The sequence below is a fragment of the Watersipora subatra genome, chromosome 1 (assembly GCF_963576615.1).
Source record: "Watersipora subatra chromosome 1, tzWatSuba1.1, whole genome shotgun sequence".
Taxonomy (NCBI): domain Eukaryota; kingdom Metazoa; phylum Bryozoa; class Gymnolaemata; order Cheilostomatida; family Watersiporidae; genus Watersipora; species Watersipora subatra.
In genome coordinates, this window is record NC_088708.1 from 33330474 (window position 1) to 33353076 (window position 22603).

Consider the following 22603-nt stretch of genomic DNA (forward strand, 5'->3'; position numbering starts at 1 on the left):
CTTCAGTCACTTTTTTGATCATGTCATAGCCTGTCCCTTCGCAGTCACTTGCATGAGACATTATTCTCTTTTTACTGTTTCCATCACTGTATTTACAACACATCTTTAATTTCTAGAGAATGTATTTGAAGATCTTTGCTCATACTTTGCTGCAAGTATTTGTTCTACTTGTACACTATATGTCGAAAAAGTTGTTGTTTACTGTGTAGGAAATTACTGAGATTGGCCATCTGCTAATGACATGGTGCGTCGGTTTCAACTTGCATCCTAAGCAATTAAAAATGAGTCATGCGCTTCATTGATTAAAAGAGTTGACCGTGTGTATTTTTTAAAACAATTATGTGCCATTTGATTTTTCTTACAGGTCTTGCCTATTGAAGCACAACAATTATCATTTGTGCCAACTTAGTAGTCTGGGGTGCTGTAAAGGCTCCAACTACTACATGTCTGATTATGTTGTACTTGATTTCATACAGTTTTCATCTTCTCATTGAGAATTTCATTTCTCCCTTTTTGAGACAGCTATTCAATGTGGAGACAAAAATGTATATCGAATTCTTTGAAAAGTACGAAATCGATAACTAATCACATGAAAATCTTTTTCTGTCTCCTAGCTAGTGGTTAGTGATCGAGAAGACGCTCTTTCTTGCGCGCATAATACGACGATTTTTTGCACGATTTCTCTAATTCTAACTTGGAGCATCATAAATTCATCAGATCTCTCACAGAGCTGCGTTTACAGTGTCTGTGATTGGAACCTCTATTCTCTAAAGTGCTACAGTAGAATTTAATTTAGACAGTTTCAAAGCCAATCACTGTGTGTTGTCTGTTGTATTTATATTTCACAGTAGAAATACAGTACAAATATATGAATATATTATAGTTTAGCCACTTTATTGAAAGAATTGATAGTCTGGTTGGATACATGTTGAAGGCGAGTCATTTAATCGTAAGGTAGATAGTATGAAGGTGAAATAAACTACTTGATTTCATCTCTTAGCCAGTACTAATGGGATATGTAAGTAAATAATCTGCTTTTAATATGCCTGACATTCTAATAAGTGCAGTTGGGATCATTCCTTGTATGCGGTTGACCTATAAAAGTGGGTGTTGCTAGTAATGATGGAAGAGAATATAGTTACGGTTGTCCAAGTCGTTTGATAGTTAAACCCGGACTTCAACCCGAACAGACGGAGTAATCAGATACATCGATCATCAGATAAATGTGCGCACTGACTAATGTTAACGCACTGACTAATGTTAACACACTGACTAATGTTAACACACTGACTAAAGTTAATGGTGGCTTTGATGAGCTGATGTGCTTTCTAAGTTTACCCGCTCATTGTGTAACAATTGAACTGAGACTGGATGATGATAAAATCATACAGTATGTGTTTAGTTAGGTTGCAAATGTTAAACTTTAGTTTGGGTGATTTTTGGGATGGGTGCATGTACGCAAACAAAATGCAAACACGATATTGTAACATCCTGTGCTGGTCTAATAGCTTCTCTTACCTACATATGCCAATTTAGCTGGATCATTTAAAGGTGATATTTCATTTATTATGTCATGTCAGATTTTGTATACGGATATTATGTATATGCAATACATTCTGGTGCGCGAGTAGACACGGATGTATCTAAGAACAGCTATCTAATGGATCGATGCATTTTGCTGATGCTCTCTATACATCAGCAAAAGCATCAGCCACATGTGTATAGGGATAGAATTTTTGTAACTTTTTGGTAACAATGGAGTTTCCTTAAATAAAAAATAACGATATTGCAAGTTTGGTTGTAGCTTTTTAACCAAAATTCAGTGTTTGATTATTTTAATGTTAGATTCTCTTTTTCTCAGACAGTTAGACAGATGTTATACAGTACTTTCTCAGACAGTTAGACAGATGTTATACAGTACTTTCTCAGACAGTTAGACAGATGTTATACAGTACTTTCTCAGACAGTTAGACAGATGTTATACAGTACTTTCTTTAGGCATCTAGCCGACTATTCTTAATAAGTGCTTGAAAATGGTATTCTGCTAATTTAGTAGCTTGTCGAAGCAAAAGCTTCATATAAATAATTTGCTGGCGTTTGAAACAACCAAAAGCTGCATTATATTAGGTTACCTAAGTTATACTCCTTTAGCCTAGGTTGTACTCTCTTAACCTAGGTTATACTCCTTTAGCCTAGGTTATACTCCTTTAGCCTAGGTTATATTCCCTTAGGTTATACTCCTTTAGCCTAGGTTATACTCCTTTAGCCTAGGTTATAGTCCCTTAGGTTATACTCCTTTAGCCTAGGTTATACTCCTTTAGCCTAGGTTATACTCCCTTAGATTATACTCCTTCAGCCTAGGTTATACTCCTTTAACCTAGGTTATACTCCCTTAGGTTGTACTTCCTTAACTTATGTTATACTCCTTTAACCTAGGTTATACACCTTTAACCTAGGTTATACTCCCTTAGGTTGTACTCCCTTAGGTTATACTCCCTTAGGTTGTACTCCCTTAGGTTGTACTCCCTTAACCTATGTTATACTCCTTTAACCTAGGTTGTACTCCTTTAACCTAGGTTATACTCATTTAACCTAGGTTATACTCATTTAACCTAGGTTATACTCCCTTAGGTTTTACTGCTTTAACCTAGGTTATACTCATTTAACCTAGGTTATACTCCTTTAACCTAGGTTATACTCCTTTAACCTAGGTTATACTCCCTTAGGTTGTACTCCCTTAACCTAGGTTATACTCATTTAACCTAGGTTATACTCCCGTAGGTTGTACTCCTTTAACCTAGGTTATACTCCTTTAACCTAGGTTATACTCCTTTAACCTAGGTTATACTCCTTTAACCTAGGTTATACTCCTTTAACCTAGGTTATACTCCTTTAACCTAGGTTATACTCCCTTAGGTTGTACTCCCTTAACCTAGGTTATACTCATTTAACCTAGGTTATACTCCCGTAGGTTGTACTCCTTTAACCTAGGTTATACTCCTTTAACCTAGGTTATACTCCTTTAACCTAGGTTATACTCCCTTAGGTTGTACTCCCTTAACCTAGGTTATACTCATTTAACCTAGGTTATACTCCCTTTGGTTGTACCCCTTTAGTCTAGGTTATACTTCTTTAACCTAGGTTATACTCCTTTAACCTAGGTTATACTCCTTTAGCCTAGGTTATACTCCCTTAGGTTGTACGCCTTTAACCTAGGTAATACTTCTTTATTCTTGGTTATACTCCTTTAACTTAGATTTAACCTTTAACTTTTGACTCCGGTTATCCTCCTTTAATTTACATTATATTTATTTAACTCATATTATTCTCAATTGATCTACCTTGACTTAATATGATAATTCATCGTTTCATAGCTATGCTTCTAGCTATGCTTCTAGCGACGACCAGATTGATTGAAATTATAGGTTAGGGAGATAACAATAAGTGACTTTTGCAGTTCTATCATTTAATAATATTGAAGAATAAATGCACTTACTAGGCTTATAGGTCAACAATCAAATGTGACAACTTGCTATAATAGTGTGGCATGGCAATAGTTATTTTCTCCGGGCAGTATTTGAAATGAGCTGCGACTCCATATGACACTACTCTGAACAGCTTATCATATGCTAGGAATATTTCATTCGATTGCTATGCTTGAAGATATTTAAATATTAAAAATTGATTAGAAATATACATTTTTGCTCAGCCAAACAACGGGTAACGCTCAAGGTTGTGTCCTCTCAACTATTAATTCCTTCATCAGAACTTTACATGAAGTTGTAAACCAAAAACGTAAAGGAACTCTCAAACAACCTACCTCTTCGATGCGCTCGTCATCCATATAAAATAGTCTCACCAAGTTAATATAAACATTCTTAGGCTTTTGTAAGAAAGCCTGCAGCTGCGCACGCATACTACAGGAGTGTAATTTAGCTAAATGAGTTCTGATCAGTATGTGACAAGGCAGATTCCTTTCCGCATGTGCACTGAGTTGATGCGTGCAACCTTTTCGTATTATTATATGCGCATTAAACTCACTCAGTGTCCAATAGAGCTCTAGCCCATACCCATCTTAAGACGCTTGACTGCTATATGACATTTCACATACCGGAGTCCTTCTAAAAACACCTGGTTCATCGTGTCTTGAGCTCACTCACAAATAACGTAAGTCGTGCACTGTCTTTCCTCCAAAAGAAAACTGCGAAGGTTAGTTAGTCTCCTAGACAAGCGCTAGTGTTTTTAATCTGGTGAGCTTTAAACACGCGTTTTACATACAGTTTTTTGTAAAAAATGTTAATCATCCTCGTTTACAATCAATGTGGTATTTTTTGTCTTCAAACCTTCAAAAGTTCTGTGATTTTTACAACCTCAAATTGCAGATTAATTGATGTTTTTGCTTCGTGTACTGTTTGCTACAAGTATTCTAGGAAGTCATACGTGAACTAATTAACTTTTGCAACTGAAAACGCTTTACTTTCTCTGGTGTTCAGAAAAGTTTTTGGTAACGCGGTACGGTGCAGCTGTTCTTCATTCATATGTCCAGCGATCAACCACCTCCTTGTGAGTTATGTTCTCATGTTGTTGTGTGAAGCATCTTTTGTCATCTTTCATCTTGCAGCTGGCAAGATGACACTTATGTACGAACTCAGCAACAGACTCGCTAGAAAGATACGAAGGATGGCTTTCCTTTCCATTGTACACTCCCACGGTCTACCAGGTGCGCTACTACTCTAGTCCTCCAGTCACATTACCTTTATTCATCTTCTACCGTTACACAGAGTGACGAGTCACTTTTGGAGTTATTTCTCTTACAGAGTTCTTTCTCTGGCAGCGTCTAGAATGTTAGCGGATGATACATTCGTAGTCGCTTATTAACAAACACTTGTTAATATTATCTGATTTGCCGGAGTGGTCGACAGTGTTATTTTCTAATCCACTAAATTATAGATTTTAAACTAAATTCACACTAAATTTAGTGTGAAGTTGGTATAACATTAGATAAGAGATGATGAATCATTGTGGTGAGGAGATAGTAGAAGTACCCTTGGTAAGAGTAGTTGCGCAAGGTATGAGAACTCTGAACATCAAGATGGATATTATCTTCTTTGGTCAATCTATTTCCCTGTGGCCAGAGTTGAAGACTAGCTCATTACAGATTTCTAGTAGAGTGCATGCTCAGCGGGGCATTTAGAAACAAGGTTTGAGGATATAAGATATCCTACTTATAAAAGGTATCTATTTTCACGGAAATGTATGTCATGTAGTATGTGGAACATGTAATTGGAAAGAAAAGCTAGTATGACCACTGCTATATTCTGCAGTATAATTACTTGTGTACTTATATGGCCGGCTGTAGTATGTATGACCAATGCTATATTCTGCAGTATAATTACTTGTGTACTTAGATGGCAGGCTGCAGTATGTATGCTCTTCCAGCACATTCCTTTTATTTCTGACACGTTAACATGTAAATCTGGCTTCTAGCAGAGTGTTAGGCATCTCAATTAACTAACAAAAGCACCTTTCTCCACAGAAGAGCCGAAAGGAGAGGATAACCAAGCATTATTATGTGTGTTTCTGCTAAAAATTGGTGTGCAAAATAGGATGTAAACTTTCTGAACTAGATTGTAACATCAAAAATTGAACCTAGCCAGCTGTAGATGAGTTAATCACACATAACATCATATTGTTAACACCTCACATAGCTAGCAGCAGATAATATGACATAGCTAGCTGCAGATAATATCACATAGCTAGCAGCAGATGTTCTCGGATCATATAGCAAGCTCGCTAGATCCTAGATGTTATTGAAGCATTATTGTTAAGATGAAGTTGTTGTTCACATCAGATTACCTTTTTTTCTGCCTATAGATATATTTTAAATCTAATGAATAGCCTCTGTTCTCAGGAATGTGTATCAAGACATACTCCCAGGCTTTTTCTATAGTTGGACTAGTTAGATTTGCAAGCTGATAGAATGTTGAATGTGCAGCTTATGCTCTATAAATCTCTCATAAATCTCGAGGTTGTCCAAGAATTAAATTGAAAGTTAAATCTAATCCCGGTGTCACCATGACAGTCTCCTTGGGAAGGTTGTGTCCTAGTCTACATGAATTTCATTGCTTCGCTAATTTAATAAGCCTTTACTAATAATACACTATGCATATTTACCTGTCAAAACTCTGCATAAATAAATAGATAAAAATGATGAGTTTAGTTGCGATATTTGGAACCGCCGACAGCCTAGCTAGCAACGGTTACTCGCAGTTTGAAACTTTAATAGACTGAGTCCTTGATCCAAAATGCTCTAGACCTAGACTTAACATTGTATCAGTGTGCAGACTTAACATTGTACCAGTATTCATTTGAGTTGTTTGAGTGGCATTTTATCTTTGCTAAGGTTTTCCTACCACACTAAGTGGTTTTGACAGTAGTTTTAGCCTTTATGTGTCCGTTGATGTCTGTAGGGAGCGTTCACTTGTCTGTGCAGCTAGCCATAAGCGAAGGCCTGGTCTTTCAAACTCATTAACTTATCTCTTGACAGCTGCATCACACTTCTTACCATGAAATTGCCAATTGGTCAGGCTTGCGCTTTTGTTTTCTATCTCACTGATTTCTCAATTACTAGATTTATCTTTTCCATACTGAAGGATTAACACTAAAATATATTTATGTTAGCTAATACAAGCCTTAATGGCTTTACAATGAATCTTGCTTACGTGCGAGGAAGGTGTGAGGAAGGCTGATCGCGTCTCATTTGCGTATGCATTCTTTAAGTTAAATGGCGTGTCACGAGAGTCAACATATTGCCTTGCCAAAAACATGTGTTTGTTAAAAATCTAGTCATAGAATTTAATTATGAGCTTAGAGATATTGCGACATTCCCTTCAGTTTTAGTTTGACATATGTTCAATAAGTAATGGCTTTTCAGCTGATGTACTCTCAACATCCTGCTATGGTCTACCCTCATGATTGATTGATTGCTTTTACCACTTCTCTCTCTCTCCTTTTCTGCCTCTTTCCGTCTTCTCATATCTCCTTGTTTGTATATCACTCTTTACCCGTTTTACATGTATGCTATGCAGCCTACTTAAGAATATATATACCAAATACATTGTATATGATGCTACTTTTATACACTGTAGAAACTGAAGTGGCTGTACTTATAAGCTTACCTCTGCTCAGTTATACCTTTTTTGTTTTCACAGTTTGATGCTCGTGTGTGCATGTATCTCTATATAATATGACAGCAGCAAACATTTGATCGCTCTCCTTATATGTACATAGACCAGGAGGCAAATCTTGTCATGAGGATCAAGAATGATGAGTTGCCCACCCTTGAGTATCTCGCTGCACAGAGTCTTCTCAATGTCATAGCAACTGGCAGAATAGAGGAAAATGCTCTCTCTAGTCTGCCTTCTACACTTCATTGTTTCATCGCTGCCAAGATTACTCAGACAGGCATCTCGCTGCCATCGATTTCTCTCCAGCTTGCCGGCAAGTAAGTCTGAGCACCAACTACCCACTGTAAATATTCTATTTGCTATATTAGTCTGTAAAGCTCATAGGAGATGCTGCTGTGAGTTTCTTTTACCGAGAGCCATTTTATAGAGAATTAAGCTATGAACAGATGTTCAGCTAGAGTGAACAACATCTGCGATGCAGTAGCCAGATAGTAGCTGATTTTCTGCAGATACCTTTGGCTAAACAAAATAAAAATTTGTCAACCCATCAGTACAAAAAGACCAGCTGTGTTAACTTGGCTTTTACCAGTTGCCTCTGCGAGTTACACACCTGTGGGCTGAACATTTAACTTGCATGATTGTTAGCTATGTATTTGCTGGTTTCATTTCTCGACTTGGTCTCTATGAGTTGTGCCCCTCTGACTTGCATGCCTGCCTCTTACATTCATTGTTTTGGTTGCATATCTATGGGTTGGTTGCTTGCTTGTGGGATGTGTGTCGCAATATAATATAACTAGCGGAATGCTCGGCGTTGCATGGGTATTAAAAATCAGCTTATAAACAGTGAGAGGTAATGTAGTTGCCTACTACTTGCCATTAGCCTGGCACATTGCCAATAGCTAATTTGAGTAAGCTTATTAGTAAGAGCCATGAAAGCAAGCATAAAATTATGTTGCATTGTAATGGAATGGAGAGCGGTAGCGTATTTTCACCCACATAGCGGCATATATCCCCAATCAATCAATCTAGCGTTTGGTAAGGTATTGGTAAGGTGAATGGGAGGTTCCGAGATCAAATCCTCTGCGATACAGATTCTTCATTCCAATATTTTAATAGCTATAGCTGGACAAACCGAACTTCACACGCACACACACAAACTTTGAGATTTATATGCGTATATAGATTGTTGGTTCATGTTTACATTATATGTTTTGTTTGAATGAACACAAGAGGTCAAGTCGAGCTATAAAATAAATATGGGTAATATATAACTATATTCATGCGAATTAGAAGTGATTACTAAACAAGACATATTAATGGTATTATGTGAAACTCTTGACTGTAACGCAAGCATTCTCAGATGAATATTTGTTGACGCAGATAATCCTCCATAATCTAGTAATAGCAAAACCGCTCTAAAACGTGTAAGCTGGCATAGTGCCACCTAATTGAGTCAACCAATAACAGCTAGCAATGGTGGAAATTCTGTTGTTCATATTCTGATGGTTCTACAGAATAGTTTCATTTAAACAGCTGGAAGGATTACGAGTCGTAAGAAAAAAAATTTGTATACATTCTTCAAATTAGTATGCCCTTTTATCAAGGTATCGTGATAAAAAACTTTGTTTGGTATAAATACGTATATCTATATTAATAAATCCCTTTTTGTTATTGCGCGCATACGTACATGTGTGTGTGTCTGTGTGTGTGTTTGTGTGTGTGTCTGTGTCTGTGTTAGTATATGTAAACCCTCCATTCCCAAAATTTCCACCCATTTGATTCAAACTTCACATACTGATACTCCTTGCCTTTTACCAGATCCCCAAAAAGATTTGGTTTCAAACCCCATCTGGTTCCTGAGAACCAGTTTCTTAAACGCCCGCCTGTGGCACGCGCTTTATATAAATGACTAGCTGCATTACCCGCCTACAGTAACAGATTCACGGGCAGCATAAGGTTTATTGAGAGTTGGCTTTCATACTGTAAAACAACGCCAAATATGCAGTTACATCTCCCTCTCTCCCTCTTTCCCCTCTCTCCGTCTCTCCCCTCTCTCTCCCCTCTCCTCCCTCTCTCCCTCCCTCTTCCCCCTCTCTCTCTCCCTCTCCCTCTTTCTCTCCCTCTTTCTCTCCCTCTCTCTCTCCCCCCCCCCTCTCCTCCTCGCTCTCCCTCTCTCTCCCCTTCTCTCCCTCTCTCCCCTCTCTCCCTCCCTCTTCTCCCTCTTTCTCTCCCTCTCTCTCCCCCCTTCTCTCCCTCTCTCTCCCCCCCTCTCCTCCTCGCTCTCTCTCTCCCTTTCTCTCTCTCCCTCTCTCTCTCCCTTAGTTCAACGCAACACTTGCGGATAGACAACATTTTTGGTTTTTCTGTCGGGCGTATGAAGAAACAGTTTTCGGCGTGTGCCTACTTTTGAGCAGGCGACGTATAGCTGGTCATGGCTGATGCAGGGTGACAGTAAGTCGATAGCAGCTGCTCTCTTTCTTTTCACAATAGCGTATCGCAACCCTCGGAGTACTCGTGAAAGTTCTGTAATAGTAAGTTACAGTAGGCCTACTCGTAGCTGGAAAAAAATTAGTAACTCGGTTGCTGAAGGAAATGAACATGACCCACTATCACGAACAGCGGCAAATCCAACGTTATTAAGTAGTGGAGATGTGGCAATTCATAGACAATACAACGTCGTATAAGAAACACTTACCTTTTTGATGTGGAAATTTAGTAGGTGAGAAACGCGTTTTTCCAGTGGCTCCAAGAAACAAACGTTTACGTGACCTTCTCGGTACACGTTGGCAGTAAATATTAATTGCATGTAAATAACTACTCGTTAATTTATTTTATTTAATGAATAGTACATTTGTATAGCTGTATAGACACCTTTGTATAGGCCGCAGAACTCAGGAAAGGTGTTTTTTAACACGGCAGAAAATTTGCTGTTTAAAAAGCGTGCTAACCGGGGATTTCGGTTAATGCGCTCGAGCGGTGAAAGAAAAACAACAGAATCGCCACACCTTTATGTAAGCCGCTTGGCTCAAATCGTCAGAGAAAAGTAGCGGCTAATAGTCCATATTACGAAATTACGATAATTAGTACTCATATTAATTCGGTTGGCTTCGTTCGACCGAATGGAAAAAGAAAGACCGCTCTATAATTTATTTACCGTTACTACACATATTAATTCAGTTCGCTTCGTACGACCGAAATTCGTACGACGATAAAAGAAAAGACCGCGTGTACTAACCGGAGAATCCCGTTAACGCGCCCTAGATACCTAGTAGCGGCTAATAGTCGGAAAAGTACGGTACTCTATACCACGGACACTCAATCACACACACAACGATTGCCGTTTATATAGTAGATGTTTCCTGTAAGACTTTCCTTCACAATGTCTATCAACAAATCTCAAGGATAGATTCCTTCAGTGGCAGGCGTTCATCTACATGTAGGTGAACAACTTCATACACTCCTAAAGAACCGATAAAATGTTGTTTATAAAGAGGTACTTTATTTTATGAAATGACTCTCAAACATCTGCACTGTAGGTGGTTGGTGTGCAAAGTGTTGGTATGTACAACCCGATCACCTCTGCGGTGCTACATGATGGTGCTCTGATCTCGCTGAGCTTGGTTGGGTCTGAAAAATGAGACTACAAAAACCTAATACATATTTTCACAATGATCTGCTTTTGATCTCCGGTTTGTTCTGGGAGCAATAAGGGAAAAGTTATAAGAGTTGATTGACTGTGTTTGTGGGACAGCCTTGTTGTAACTTAAACTCTCTATTTGACAGTTGCTTGAAAAGCCTTGATTTGACTTGCAACAAACAGAATGGACTCACAATGCCAATACTATGCAAGTTAAGGTAACCAACTTCTATAAACACATAAAAGATACTCTAATCATTTAATATACTATAGTCTCTATATAACATACTTTAATCATCTCATATACTATAGTATCTATATAACATACTTTAATCATCTCATATACTATAGTCACTATATAACATACTCCAATCATCTCATATACTATAGTCTCTATATAACATACTTTAATCATCTCATATACTATAGTCACTATATAACATACTCCAATCATCTCATATACTATAGTCTCTACATAACATACTTTAATCATCTCATATAATGTAGGCTCTATGTGACGTACTTCAATCATCTCATTTACTATAGTCTCTATAAAACATACTACAATCATCTCATATACTATAGTCACTATATAACATACTACAATCATCTCATGGCCTCTCATATACTGTAGTATCTATTTGACGTACTCTAGTCATCTCATATACTGTAGTATCTATATAACATACTCCAATCATCTCATATACTATAGTCTCTATATAACATACTCCAATCATCTCATATACTGTAGTATCTTTATGACGTACTCTAATCATCTCATATACTGTAGTATCTATATGACATACTCCAATCATCTCATATACTATAGTCTCTATATAACATACTCCAATCATCTCATATACTATAGTCTCTATATAACATACTCCAATCATCTCATATACTGTAGTATCTATATGACGTACTCTAATCATCTCATATACTGTAGTATCTATATGACATACTCCAATCATCTCATATACTATAGTATCTACATGACATACTCCAATAATCTCATATACTATAGTCTTTATACAGCACTAATAGTGTTTACTATGTTAGATTATAATTTTTGAGAGTTGTCAAGGCAATCGCGACAATGTGACAGTTACAGTTATCAAATATTGCTGAATGCACACGAGTTTGCCATTATCTATTGCTGCACTTATTACAAAGATTTCTCCAGCTTTAATATCGCTGTCAGAAAGTAACACTAGTTGTTCCCTGATTCGCAGGTCTCTGCGGCTACACAAGCTAGTAATAGAGAACAATGAGTTCATCACAGATAAGACCCTCGCGCATATCGCTAGTAAGTTATCTACATAACCTCTTCATGGCTGACTATTTATGCTGCCTGACAACATGTGCTCTCCCTGATGACCGTTTGTCAGGAAGAGTCCGTGTTGCTCTTTCTGTTGAGTCCGTGTTGCTTTTTCTGACAATCCACTTATATAAACATTTTTATGGCTGGGACAGAACTCTTCTGCTATATTCCTTTACGATGTAAACAACTAGCAACAGTCATAACCATTTTCAAAATAAAAACTTTTCTCTGTAATGCTGTTGTTTTGGACTTTATGCATTTCTTAGCGAACTATTGATAAAAATCTTGTATTCGCAAGGATTAGAAACGTGTATATGTATAGTTCAGTATATGCAGATGTGATTGGAGCATTTCATCAGGATATTTTAATCTGTATACAAGTACTAGTTAACAACTGAATACGCCGAATACCCTCATCGACAATTATTTGAAATGGTTCAAAAACAGTAGGGTATAATTAAAGTTTTAAAAGCATTAGTATATAGGTAAAGGTTTAAAAACAGTAGCATATAGGTAAAGATTTAAAAACAGTAGCATATAGGTAAAGATTTAAAAACAGGAGCATATAGGTAAAGGTTTAAAAGAAGTAGCATATAGGTAAAGATTTAAAAGAAGTAGCATATAGGTAAAGGTTTAAAAGAAGTAGCATATAGGTAAAGGTTTAAAAGCAGTAGCATATAGGTAAAGGTTTAAAAACAGTAGCATATAGGTAAAGATTTAAAAACAGTAGCATATAGGTAAAGGTTTAAAAGCAGTAGCATATAGGTAAAGGTTTAAAAGCAGTAGCATATAGGTAAAGATTTAAAAACAGTAGCATATAGGTAAAGATTTAAAAGCATCAGGGTTTGTTTCAACCTTCATTGAAGAGGCATGGTACCTAAATTGATTTGGTGTCAAATGTAAAGTTGCGTGATTTAACTAGATCTGATTTGACACGAAGCTCTAGAATTTGAGAAAATTTTGATTCACTTAGTGGGGCATTTGTTCAATGAATACTAAATCTGTTTCATTTATTGCAGAAATGACCACCCTGCGCTATCTTAGCTTGGCTGGTTGCCAACAGGTAACCAATCTTCTCTTCAATCATCTTAAAGGTACTAATAAATAGCCTTAGCTCATCAATTTGCTAATAGCCTAAGGTCATCAAAGATGCTACTAGCTTTAGTTTTTTTTTAACTCTAATCTTTATATATTCTTATTACTGGCTATAATGCTTTTCAATTGTGAAAAAACGAAACCCAGCTTTTTAATTTAATGACTGTAGAGTAACTGTAGTATTATTGGTTTGTATCAACAACTTCTCTTTTTTTCTTATCACTTTCGATTATTTTAGGGTACATGATTACGGCAATTTTACGTTAAGCTTAGGGTAGCGCATATCTTCATTGCCAATTTCAATTAATGTTTTTCATCTTTGTTCAGACAGCAAGGTCTATTTTGGAAAAAAATGTAAAAATTGTTTGTCTAAACTTAAGTAAAACAAAAAATATATGTACTACTGAATGCCTGGCATTGCACGGGTAATAGAATAATTAACCAATGAATTTGAGTAACCTACCTTGTAACCTAGTAACTTAAGCTAGTCTACACCCTTACTATAGTAAGAGCCATGGGTTAGAAGCCAGTTTAATAAACTTTACGCGTAAGGATCAAGCGTGCTAGTTAATAACCAATCATATTTTCCTAAGCACTTTAAGCATGCCTATTTTAACTGATGTATTGAATATGTACACTACTATTAACCGCTCCGGCCAGTTGACACGTATTTTCATGGGTTGGCTCACCTGTTTGCTGACCTAGAGGTTTCGAGTTCAAATCTTCTGCGAAGGGGATTTTTTTTGCGCCTAAAACTTTATCGCTATAACTAGACAGACGAATGACAGACAGACAAACTGAGATTTAAATATATATTTATATAAACTAGATAAATACCGGGCGTTACTCGGGCAATAAAAAAAGTTTTTGCACAGAAAATTTATTTTTGTTTAACATGTAACAATAGTTACCATTCTAATTTTCAAACTTCATATCATGAGAGAAGTGTTTTGTGCAGTTCTAATACATTAAGAGAAAAAATAAAACTACTGTAAAGATTTTTAAACTTTTTCAAACAATCGTAACTGTTAAATTTCATATCATGAATGAAGTGATTTGTTGAAAAAATTAAAAGAGAAAATAAAACTACTGTAAAGCTAATTGCAAAAACTACTTAATTGCTAATTATTTCACATAAATATGAAATAATTAGCAAGTAATGGCTAAATAGAGTCTGTTCTGGTACGATTACAATTAAAAATTATTTGGAATACAATTATATGCTTTTAATTCATTTCAGAGTTGGCATCGTGAGGCGAAGATATCGTATAGATAGGTTTGGAAACCCATAGTAATTATCTAATGCAAACACCCCCTGGCAAAAATAAACAAAACCTTATATACGCACTTGTACATATTAAAATTGGTAACAAAACAATATAGTAACCTTAGTAACTATAGTTATCTACAGTAACTTTAGTGTATTTAGTGGTTATGATTTGCAAGAAAATGTAGCGTTACAATGTACTATGTGCAGTACGTACTGTGGGGAGCTCTTACTTCCGAGGCAGATGCATAAAATAAGTATTGAATTTAACTTACCGTAAAACCTCTTCATCTATGGAAATATGTTTATGTATTTTCATTAAAAGTTGGTTTTTAAAAACCTATCAAATTATCTAATGGTGAATATCTAACGCAAACACCTAATAAAAATCATTAAAATTTTATATATGTACTGTACATATTAAAATTTAGTAACAAAATAATATGTTAACCTTAGTAACTATAGTTATCTACAGTAGCTTTATTGTATTTAGTGGTTATGATTTGCAATAAAATGTAACGTTACAATGTATTATGTGCAGTACGTACTGTGGGAAGCTCTTATCTTCGAGACAGATGTATAACATAAATGTATAACATAAACGTTGAATTTAACTTAAAATCAATGTTTTAAATGTTGAATTTAAAGTATGTGCTTAGTAATTTCAACATTTCAAACGTTGGATTTATTAAATACATACTTAAAGCTAGTTTTAAGTATGTATTTTACTAAACTTCAACTTTGTCATAGCCTATAATTTTATCACTTATCTGTTTTCGAATTCGTTTTTAATATAACTTGTAACAAGTAACGCTGATCTGTTATAGCGAGCATTGTATATCTCTTTCACGCGTTGTGAAAGGGATCTTTTTGTTATTTCGTCGTAATTAGTACACTGACTGCCAAGTTTCAATTTCGAGAGAAATTTTTCTTGATATCGTATGGCAGAAAAAAAAATTACCTCTCATATGGCAAGGAAGAGAAAACATCATGTTCCATATTGTGAGGCAGAAAAAATCTTAACAGCGGCATCGTAACCAGAGGGCACACTGTATTAATAATAAAAAGTGTACATTTAGCGTGTGCATTCGCAATAAGGATATGCCGTATATAGTAAGAGCGATGGGTGTGATAAGAATGGCTTAGAGTAGACTTTTTGACTTTTGGTTACGCACTCTTATTAGCAGACTTGCGATTTGAATGTCTTGGGTTCTAATCCAGCACGAAGGTGGATTTTCAATGCTAAAACTTTACCAGCTATAGCTGGACAGATGACCAACAGACAAACTTTGAGATTTATAGACTATCGTAAAAGCGGTGTCTGTCTGTCCATGTTTTGTTTTTCGAAGCCAGAGTTAGAGGTTAGAATAAAAGATTGATTTCAATGAGACTCCAATTCATATTGCTAGATCAACACTAACACCTGCACGAATCGACTACCTTTAGGTGTTTCTGAATAGTTGTGCACCTACTTATTCTCTTCGCTTTATCAGCACACCTGCTGATCTCTCGCGGCATTCTAGACTGCGAGGATACTAGTATATTTATTTGAGATACCCTATGTGTCTTTTTCTCTACCAAGTGTGGCAAGAGTTAAAACGATCTTTTTAAGGCTAACAATGGGGCTCTCGTAATTAAAATAGAATTTGGAAACTTGAACTGACTTGACACTTTACGCTATATGGAATTCCTTGCATAAGCAAAGCAAAAACTTTACATAAATCTTTATTTTAGATGAATTTATGCGTCTGTACATTGTACTGTTGGTTAACTGCATAATTAGTACTACTTTATATCATTAGTTTTATTGGTTTAATTTTGATTCACTTTACTCTCTTGTATGTGACTACTTTGTGATCGAACGCTACTATGCTGCTCGTTTTAACAACCTTGAGAAATATACATGTATTTTGGTTTGATTGAAAGCGCTGACGGGATTGCATTGTGTGGTAAAATAATGTATCATTTTGTAGAATAGTACATCGTATTGTAGAATAACACATCATGTTGTAGAATGATACATCATGTTGTAAAATAATACATCGTGTTGTAGAATATTACATCGTGTTGTAGAATAGTACATCGTATTGTAGAATAGTACATTGTGTTGTAGAATAATACATCGTGTTATAAAATAATAAATACATCGTGTTGTAGAATAATACATCGTGTTGTAGAATAATACATCGTGTTGTAGAATTGAAAAATCTAAAGTATCTCAATCTCTCCAGTCTCTCCCGGGTGACAACTGCAGGTGTTGAACAACTCAACACTGACTGCGCTTCTTCCCTTGAGTATATCGATTTATCTAAAACATCCATAGAGGATACTGATAACAGGAATATATTTCACGCCCTCCAGCGATATACACGTCTTGTTGGCCTAAATCTTTCGGCTGTTAAAGTAAGTGAGACTGGCGGGAGCGGAAACTGAAATACTACCAGAATGAGGAGCTAGTCAGGGTCAGGCTTTTCATATCTGAAACAAAGCTCAATGTGAACCGATAAGCCAAAACTCTGTTGGTTGACAGATTGTTTACAACATAGAAGGTTATGATCTTGTTTTCTATAGTGAGTAGTTACTATGTCATGTTCATAAATATGCTATAAATAAGAAATATTTGACAATTGAAAATACTTTGAAACTTCTTAAAGGGAAAAAAACAACTATTAGCTTAGATAAAATCTGTGAGAGAAATTCCATAACACCGAAGCTACCTATTATGTTAGTCATTTTATTGCAGGTGCTGGCTTACTGTACGACACCGAAGCTACCTATTATGTTAGTCATTTTATTGCAGGTGCTGGCTTACTGTACGACAAAATAGCTATCAATTGCATTAGCCTTTGTGTTGCAGGCGCCTGGTTTTTTTTTCATAATCTCATACCAGCATGTGAACATTCTAATTGCTTTAGCACAATCTCCTTAACTCCATTTTTTGTGAACATTTTGCACAATAGGTTTAATAATAAAACTTTAAAAGCATCTTGCTTGAGGTATGAAAATATTTTATATTGTTTTTTTTACAGAAATTGCAGAGTTTAAATTGTATAGAGGTACTAAAAGGTCTACGACAACTCATAATCTCGCACAACACACTCTCTAGATGCGCCGCAAGAAACCTTGGCCAGCTCGAACAACTCGAGCATCTTGACATGGAAGGTTCTAGAATATATGATTTTGATTATCAATGTCTTCAACACATCCTAGGTTTGTCTTGAGAACTTTTGCTTCTGCTTGATCCCCCAATGTATAGTTATGCTTCTATTGCATTAGTTGACTTTCTCATGATTCCTTTGTCTTCTAGAGCTTCCTTATCTTCAATACTTCAATGCTAACATCAAGGCAGTTTCTACATCTGCTCCGTACAGACTGACTACATACTCACCTATGATTGACTGTAAGTAGTTGTTTGCTCTCTGTTTAAGATATTTCAAGTTGCGCTCCTTTTATTGTTTCTTAAAAAAAAGCTCTAAGATAGAAACATCAAATGTGCATCAACATGAGAGTGCAAGACTAGCCTGAGTTCCAAGCCACTAATCATTAGAGAGTTATCTTAAGCCACATAGACTCTTTAATGGTTATATGGCCTGATTCTCTGGTAATTCTCAGCTTTTTATCTCATAGATCAAACCTATCATTTTTTCTATTGTTTCTGTTCATACGGAAGCCTTATTTTTGTATGTTATATTAGATTCTAAGCAGACCGGCCGAAACACCATCAGTCTAGTATCCTTCATCCGATGGCCTACATTCATTTTGTGATTCAATAATCAGGCCTGGTCTTCATGTGTATTCCATCGTCATACCTGACAGTAATTCTGTATGTATAGTGCTGTAATACGTCATGCTCCGCAGCTGTGGTTTTTGTTTAAGCTATGAATTTGACGACTCTATGCATAGCAAACAACTCCTGGTTGACAGACAGGATGCTCTCTCTCCTCCTCAAACCTCTCTCAAGGTACACGAAACACACACTTTGCACGTTTTTAGTTGTCCACTTCGGAACTGATAGAAGTTAGTTGATCAAATCCTCATGGGCTTTTTTTGCTTTTTAATTAAGAGCTTTGTATCTATCAGACTTTATACAAAAAGCCAACTATAAGCATACATTAGCTCGATAATGTTTACCATCTGAGCAGAAGGACACCATGTTGTGAGGACACACACAGCACAAAACATTACATCGATGACTAGTAATTCTTGATGCTATGTGAGACTTGAAGAGTTATACTGAATCTGAAGACAGTTAGAGACATGTACACACAGCAATCCATATATGACTTTCTTATCATCTGTGACGCAGTATGTATGCTGTGGCGAGACAGTTCATATGTTGTACATACAGTCTACAGGTTTACAATAGCTGATGAGACAGTTCGTATGTTGTACATACAGTCTACAGGTTTACAATAGCTGATGAGACAGTTCGTATGTTGTACATACAGCCTACAGGTTTACAATAGCTGATGAGACAGTTCATATGTTGACATACAATCTACAGGTCTTAGAAGACATATACCTATCTCTTAAAACAGTCAGTTTCTTTCTTCAGCCTGAGGATTATTCCTGTTTCCTAGGTTATTGGAACTTGACCTCTCACTAACCAGCGTTAGTGCTGAATGCATAAAGACAGAGCTTCCGTCATTGAGCCACCTGCAAACTCTCGGACTACAAGGCCTACGGTTGCAAGATGAAGACTTGTTGTTTCTTGGGGAACTCACCAAACTGAGAAAACTCAACATTAATGACACTCCGTGAGTTGTAGTCTGCAGTTCTATCATGCTCAATGCAATCAGCTGTCTTTTTGTATATTCAGTAAAAGTACTATAGCTTGCGCCCCAGCTAACTTTCTAGGGCAGTACGTTGCCTGTGGCATTGAAACCTAACTCTAGAGATTTCACTTGGTAGGCCGGTACATTACTTGTAGCATTGAAACCTAACTCTGGAGATTTCACTTGCTAGGGCAGTATGTTACCTGTAGCGTTGAAACCTAACTCTGGAGATTTCACTTGCTAGGGCAGTACGTTGCCTGCAGCATTGAAACCTAACTCTAGAGATTTCACTTGCTACGGCAGTACGTTATCTGAAGCATTGAAACATAACTCTGGAGATTTCACTTGCTAGGGCAGTACGTTGCCTGTAGCATTGAAACATAACTCTGGAGATTTCACTTGCTAGGGCAGTACGTTGCCTGTAGCATTGAAACATAACTCTGGAGATTTTGTTTAAAGCGAGACATGTTGAGTCAGCTCATTCTCTGTGTTAACTATGTCAAGTATGGTTAGATTAACTAATACACAATATTGTTTGCAAGTTTTCCAGCTATCCTTCAAGTCATTGTCTCATCGATGCGTTGTGAGAAGGTGAATGACTCAAAGTACTTAGTACTTGCAAGCTTAAAAACAGTGGTGGGATGCATGCGAGTTACTTTACATCTCGTGTATCCTTAAAAACAATGGTGGGATGCATGCGAGTTACTTTACATCTCGTGTATCCTTAAAAACAATGGTGGGATGCATGCGAGTTACTTTACATCTCGTGTATCCTTAAAAAATGCTAAATCAGTGTCTCTTAACAAATTGTATCTATATTTTTAAATATTGCATTAGCCAAGCCAGCATTTGAATATAAAAACATCAAAATAGGATTAAATATTATTATTTGGTATTAAATTCAGGTGCTTTTATTCAACTTGTTTAAAGCTGCAAATTTTGAATTAAGGTAAAGCGTGTAATCATGAGTGAGGAATAAACAGAAAATGCAGGAATAATTATTTTGGCTAGTAAAAAGGCAGGGTGAAGTTTGAATGTGTTTGCCAGCTGAGCAACTTGACTCCACTTGAACAGAGTCAAAGAATAATTTATAAACTTGCTATTGAACCGATTATCCTATTTGATTCCATTTCATAGTGTCTTATTACATTATATAACCCAACTTGGGTGAATCTAATCACATGTGTTTCTAAATTGCACTGCCGTGTGCAAAACATCGATTTCATCAGAAACTAAACTACATGTTTTTAATAGATTTCTAGTTTATAGGGTTATAACTCTACTTTTTCTACCTTCCTCAGCATTCTCGTGTCTCTTTGATGCATCACAATGATGTTAATGATATGTTGAGGCCTCGAGATAAACCTTGGATATTAATCATCTTGTCAGTAACCATTCTACCAAGTTGTCTCCACATATGCTGTCCCTTTTGTCTGCTGGCACTATGTCTCCTGTCCCCACATCTGCTGCTCCCACTTCATTTTCGCCTATGTCTGCTGCCCCCATGTCTGCTGTTCCCACATCTGCTGTCCCCACATCTGCTGTTCCCACGTCTGCTGTCCCCACGTCTGCTGTGTTGACAGTACTGCTAAGAACCTCTCTATTGGTCTTTGAGTGAGCACGCAAAAAGTTTTAGATCTGAATTTCAACAAGCGTAAGAATTGCAGTCAAATTCCTGGCATAAGACTCCTTAATGAAATTTGCTTAACGCCGTGCTCACTTCTACTGCTTAGCAATTTGCTGTGCCTCTAGCACACTTGTGCTGCCTGTCAATTTTATGGAACCTGCTTGACTCACTGTATATAGCAGTCCACTTGTGAATGCTCGAATGGCAAAACAGTCTGGGAAATTTTTTGGTTTGTTCGTTTCACAAATAGTTTGTATTCACTTTGCTTAGTTTACAACACAGGCCCCATTTTTACACACCTTACATTTTTCCGGATGAAGTCGCTCAACTGTTTTGGAGTCGTCTTATTACATGTTGAGATAACCAACTGCAGTTAAAATTTATTAGCCATTTACTCAGATGGGTTAATTGGAAACTTAAGTTAGACTATGTGACGGCAGTTGCACATGTTTACGTTAAATATAACCTATATGTAGCTATTCTCTGTCACCTTTTATATATATCCATAATTCATCATGATACCAAGGAGTTTGTGGTCTACGATGCCGAGCTTTTGAATTTCATTTGTAGTTTGGGAGACACATTTCTAACAGACAAATATCTGAACAGGTGTCGCAATCTTGAGCTTATGAGTTTCTGTCGTACTCAGATCACTGATAAAGGTAAGCTACCTTTCTCGTACGCGATCGACTGAAAATGTCAGAGATTGCATGGCGCTTCACGCTTTCTGACTAGACAAGATTCTCCGTGTTCATCATCATGTTCATTCATAATTTGCTGGCATTAATTCACTTGTTTATTATTATTTGCTTTTTGGTCAGACAACAATTTTGGATATCGACTTTAACAACAGTTACTATATGAGCAACTTTCAATTCGCCACAGGTCTGTCTAGCGTACGCTTGAAAAGACTGAAGACGCTGTGGTTGGATGAGTGTAATGTTACAGTTGGAGCAGCCCTCGCACTCTCATCGAACAATTGTCCAAACCTCAGCTATATTTCCATGCAGAGCATTTTACCTAGCTTGGAAAATGAAGATGAGGAGAATCTCGCGGCAGACATTTTGTTCCTTGCCGAGTAAACCTTGACCACGACCTCGTTATATAGCAGCTTTAAATATTATCTTTTGTTTTCAAATTTATTATTTGTTATATTTGTTAAATAAAATTTACTCTCTATTTTCCCAACCTTCTGCATATTTTCTTTTTATCAAATTCTTGGAGTTGTCTTAGCCTGTTAACAGTTTCATATCATGCGCCAACCAATGTATGGAGGTTGTTGAAATTTTAGCTCAAGTTGACTTGAAGAGGTTATTAATAGCAGCTGCTTCTCGTTGCACTTTCATATTTCAAGCACACATCAAGAAAACCTATACGTTCCTCACCTTCAGCACAAACACTTATACTGCATTAAGGTTTTCTCTATTTAAAGAGTCAGCCCATCTTCTGTATGTCTGATGGTTTTGTTAACATTTTGTGAAGTTGTTCTTACATAAATTAGACCTTTCAACTAAGGACTTGGTCTCCCTGCTCTTAATGTGATAAAAATGGTTAGCATAAAACTAACTAGTAAATGAATGTAGTTATATGAGTCCTAGATAGATCAGATGAGAATCTTTACAAACTAGTTTCTCATAGTTTGGGTTTTAAAACTGGTAGTAAAATAACCAGGGGCCGCAGCAAGTAAAGTCCAA

The 22603-nt window shown here is 36.6% G+C and overlaps 1 protein-coding gene across 2 annotated transcripts in view; it reads left to right on the forward strand.

The window, feature by feature from the left end:
* LOC137405581 (F-box/LRR-repeat protein 2-like) overlaps positions 1 to 22097 on the forward strand; it is a 46525-nt gene extending 24428 nt beyond the window's left edge. The window contains exons 1-13 of one of the 2 annotated variants that reach the window (XM_068091893.1): positions 4037 to 4167; positions 4622 to 4720; positions 7291 to 7504; positions 10971 to 11042; positions 12057 to 12130; positions 13165 to 13239; positions 16705 to 16910; positions 17537 to 17717; positions 17815 to 17907; positions 18384 to 18468; positions 19088 to 19264; positions 21480 to 21571; positions 21795 to 22097. In XM_068091893.1, coding sequence (XP_067947994.1) covers positions 4630 to 4720; positions 7291 to 7504; positions 10971 to 11042; positions 12057 to 12130; positions 13165 to 13239; positions 16705 to 16910; positions 17537 to 17717; positions 17815 to 17907; positions 18384 to 18468; positions 19088 to 19264; positions 21480 to 21571; positions 21795 to 21991 — 1557 coding nt within the window. In that variant the 5' untranslated portion in view covers positions 4037 to 4167; positions 4622 to 4629 and the 3' untranslated portion in view covers positions 21992 to 22097. Of the gene's footprint in view, positions 1 to 4036; positions 4168 to 4621; positions 4721 to 7290; positions 7505 to 10970; positions 11043 to 12056; positions 12131 to 13164; positions 13240 to 16704; positions 16911 to 17536; positions 17718 to 17814; positions 17908 to 18383; positions 18469 to 19087; positions 19265 to 21479; positions 21572 to 21794 lie in introns of those variants that run through there. The other variant, XM_068091884.1, reaches the window with a different exon arrangement.
* Positions 22098 to 22603: the final 506 nt, after the last annotated feature.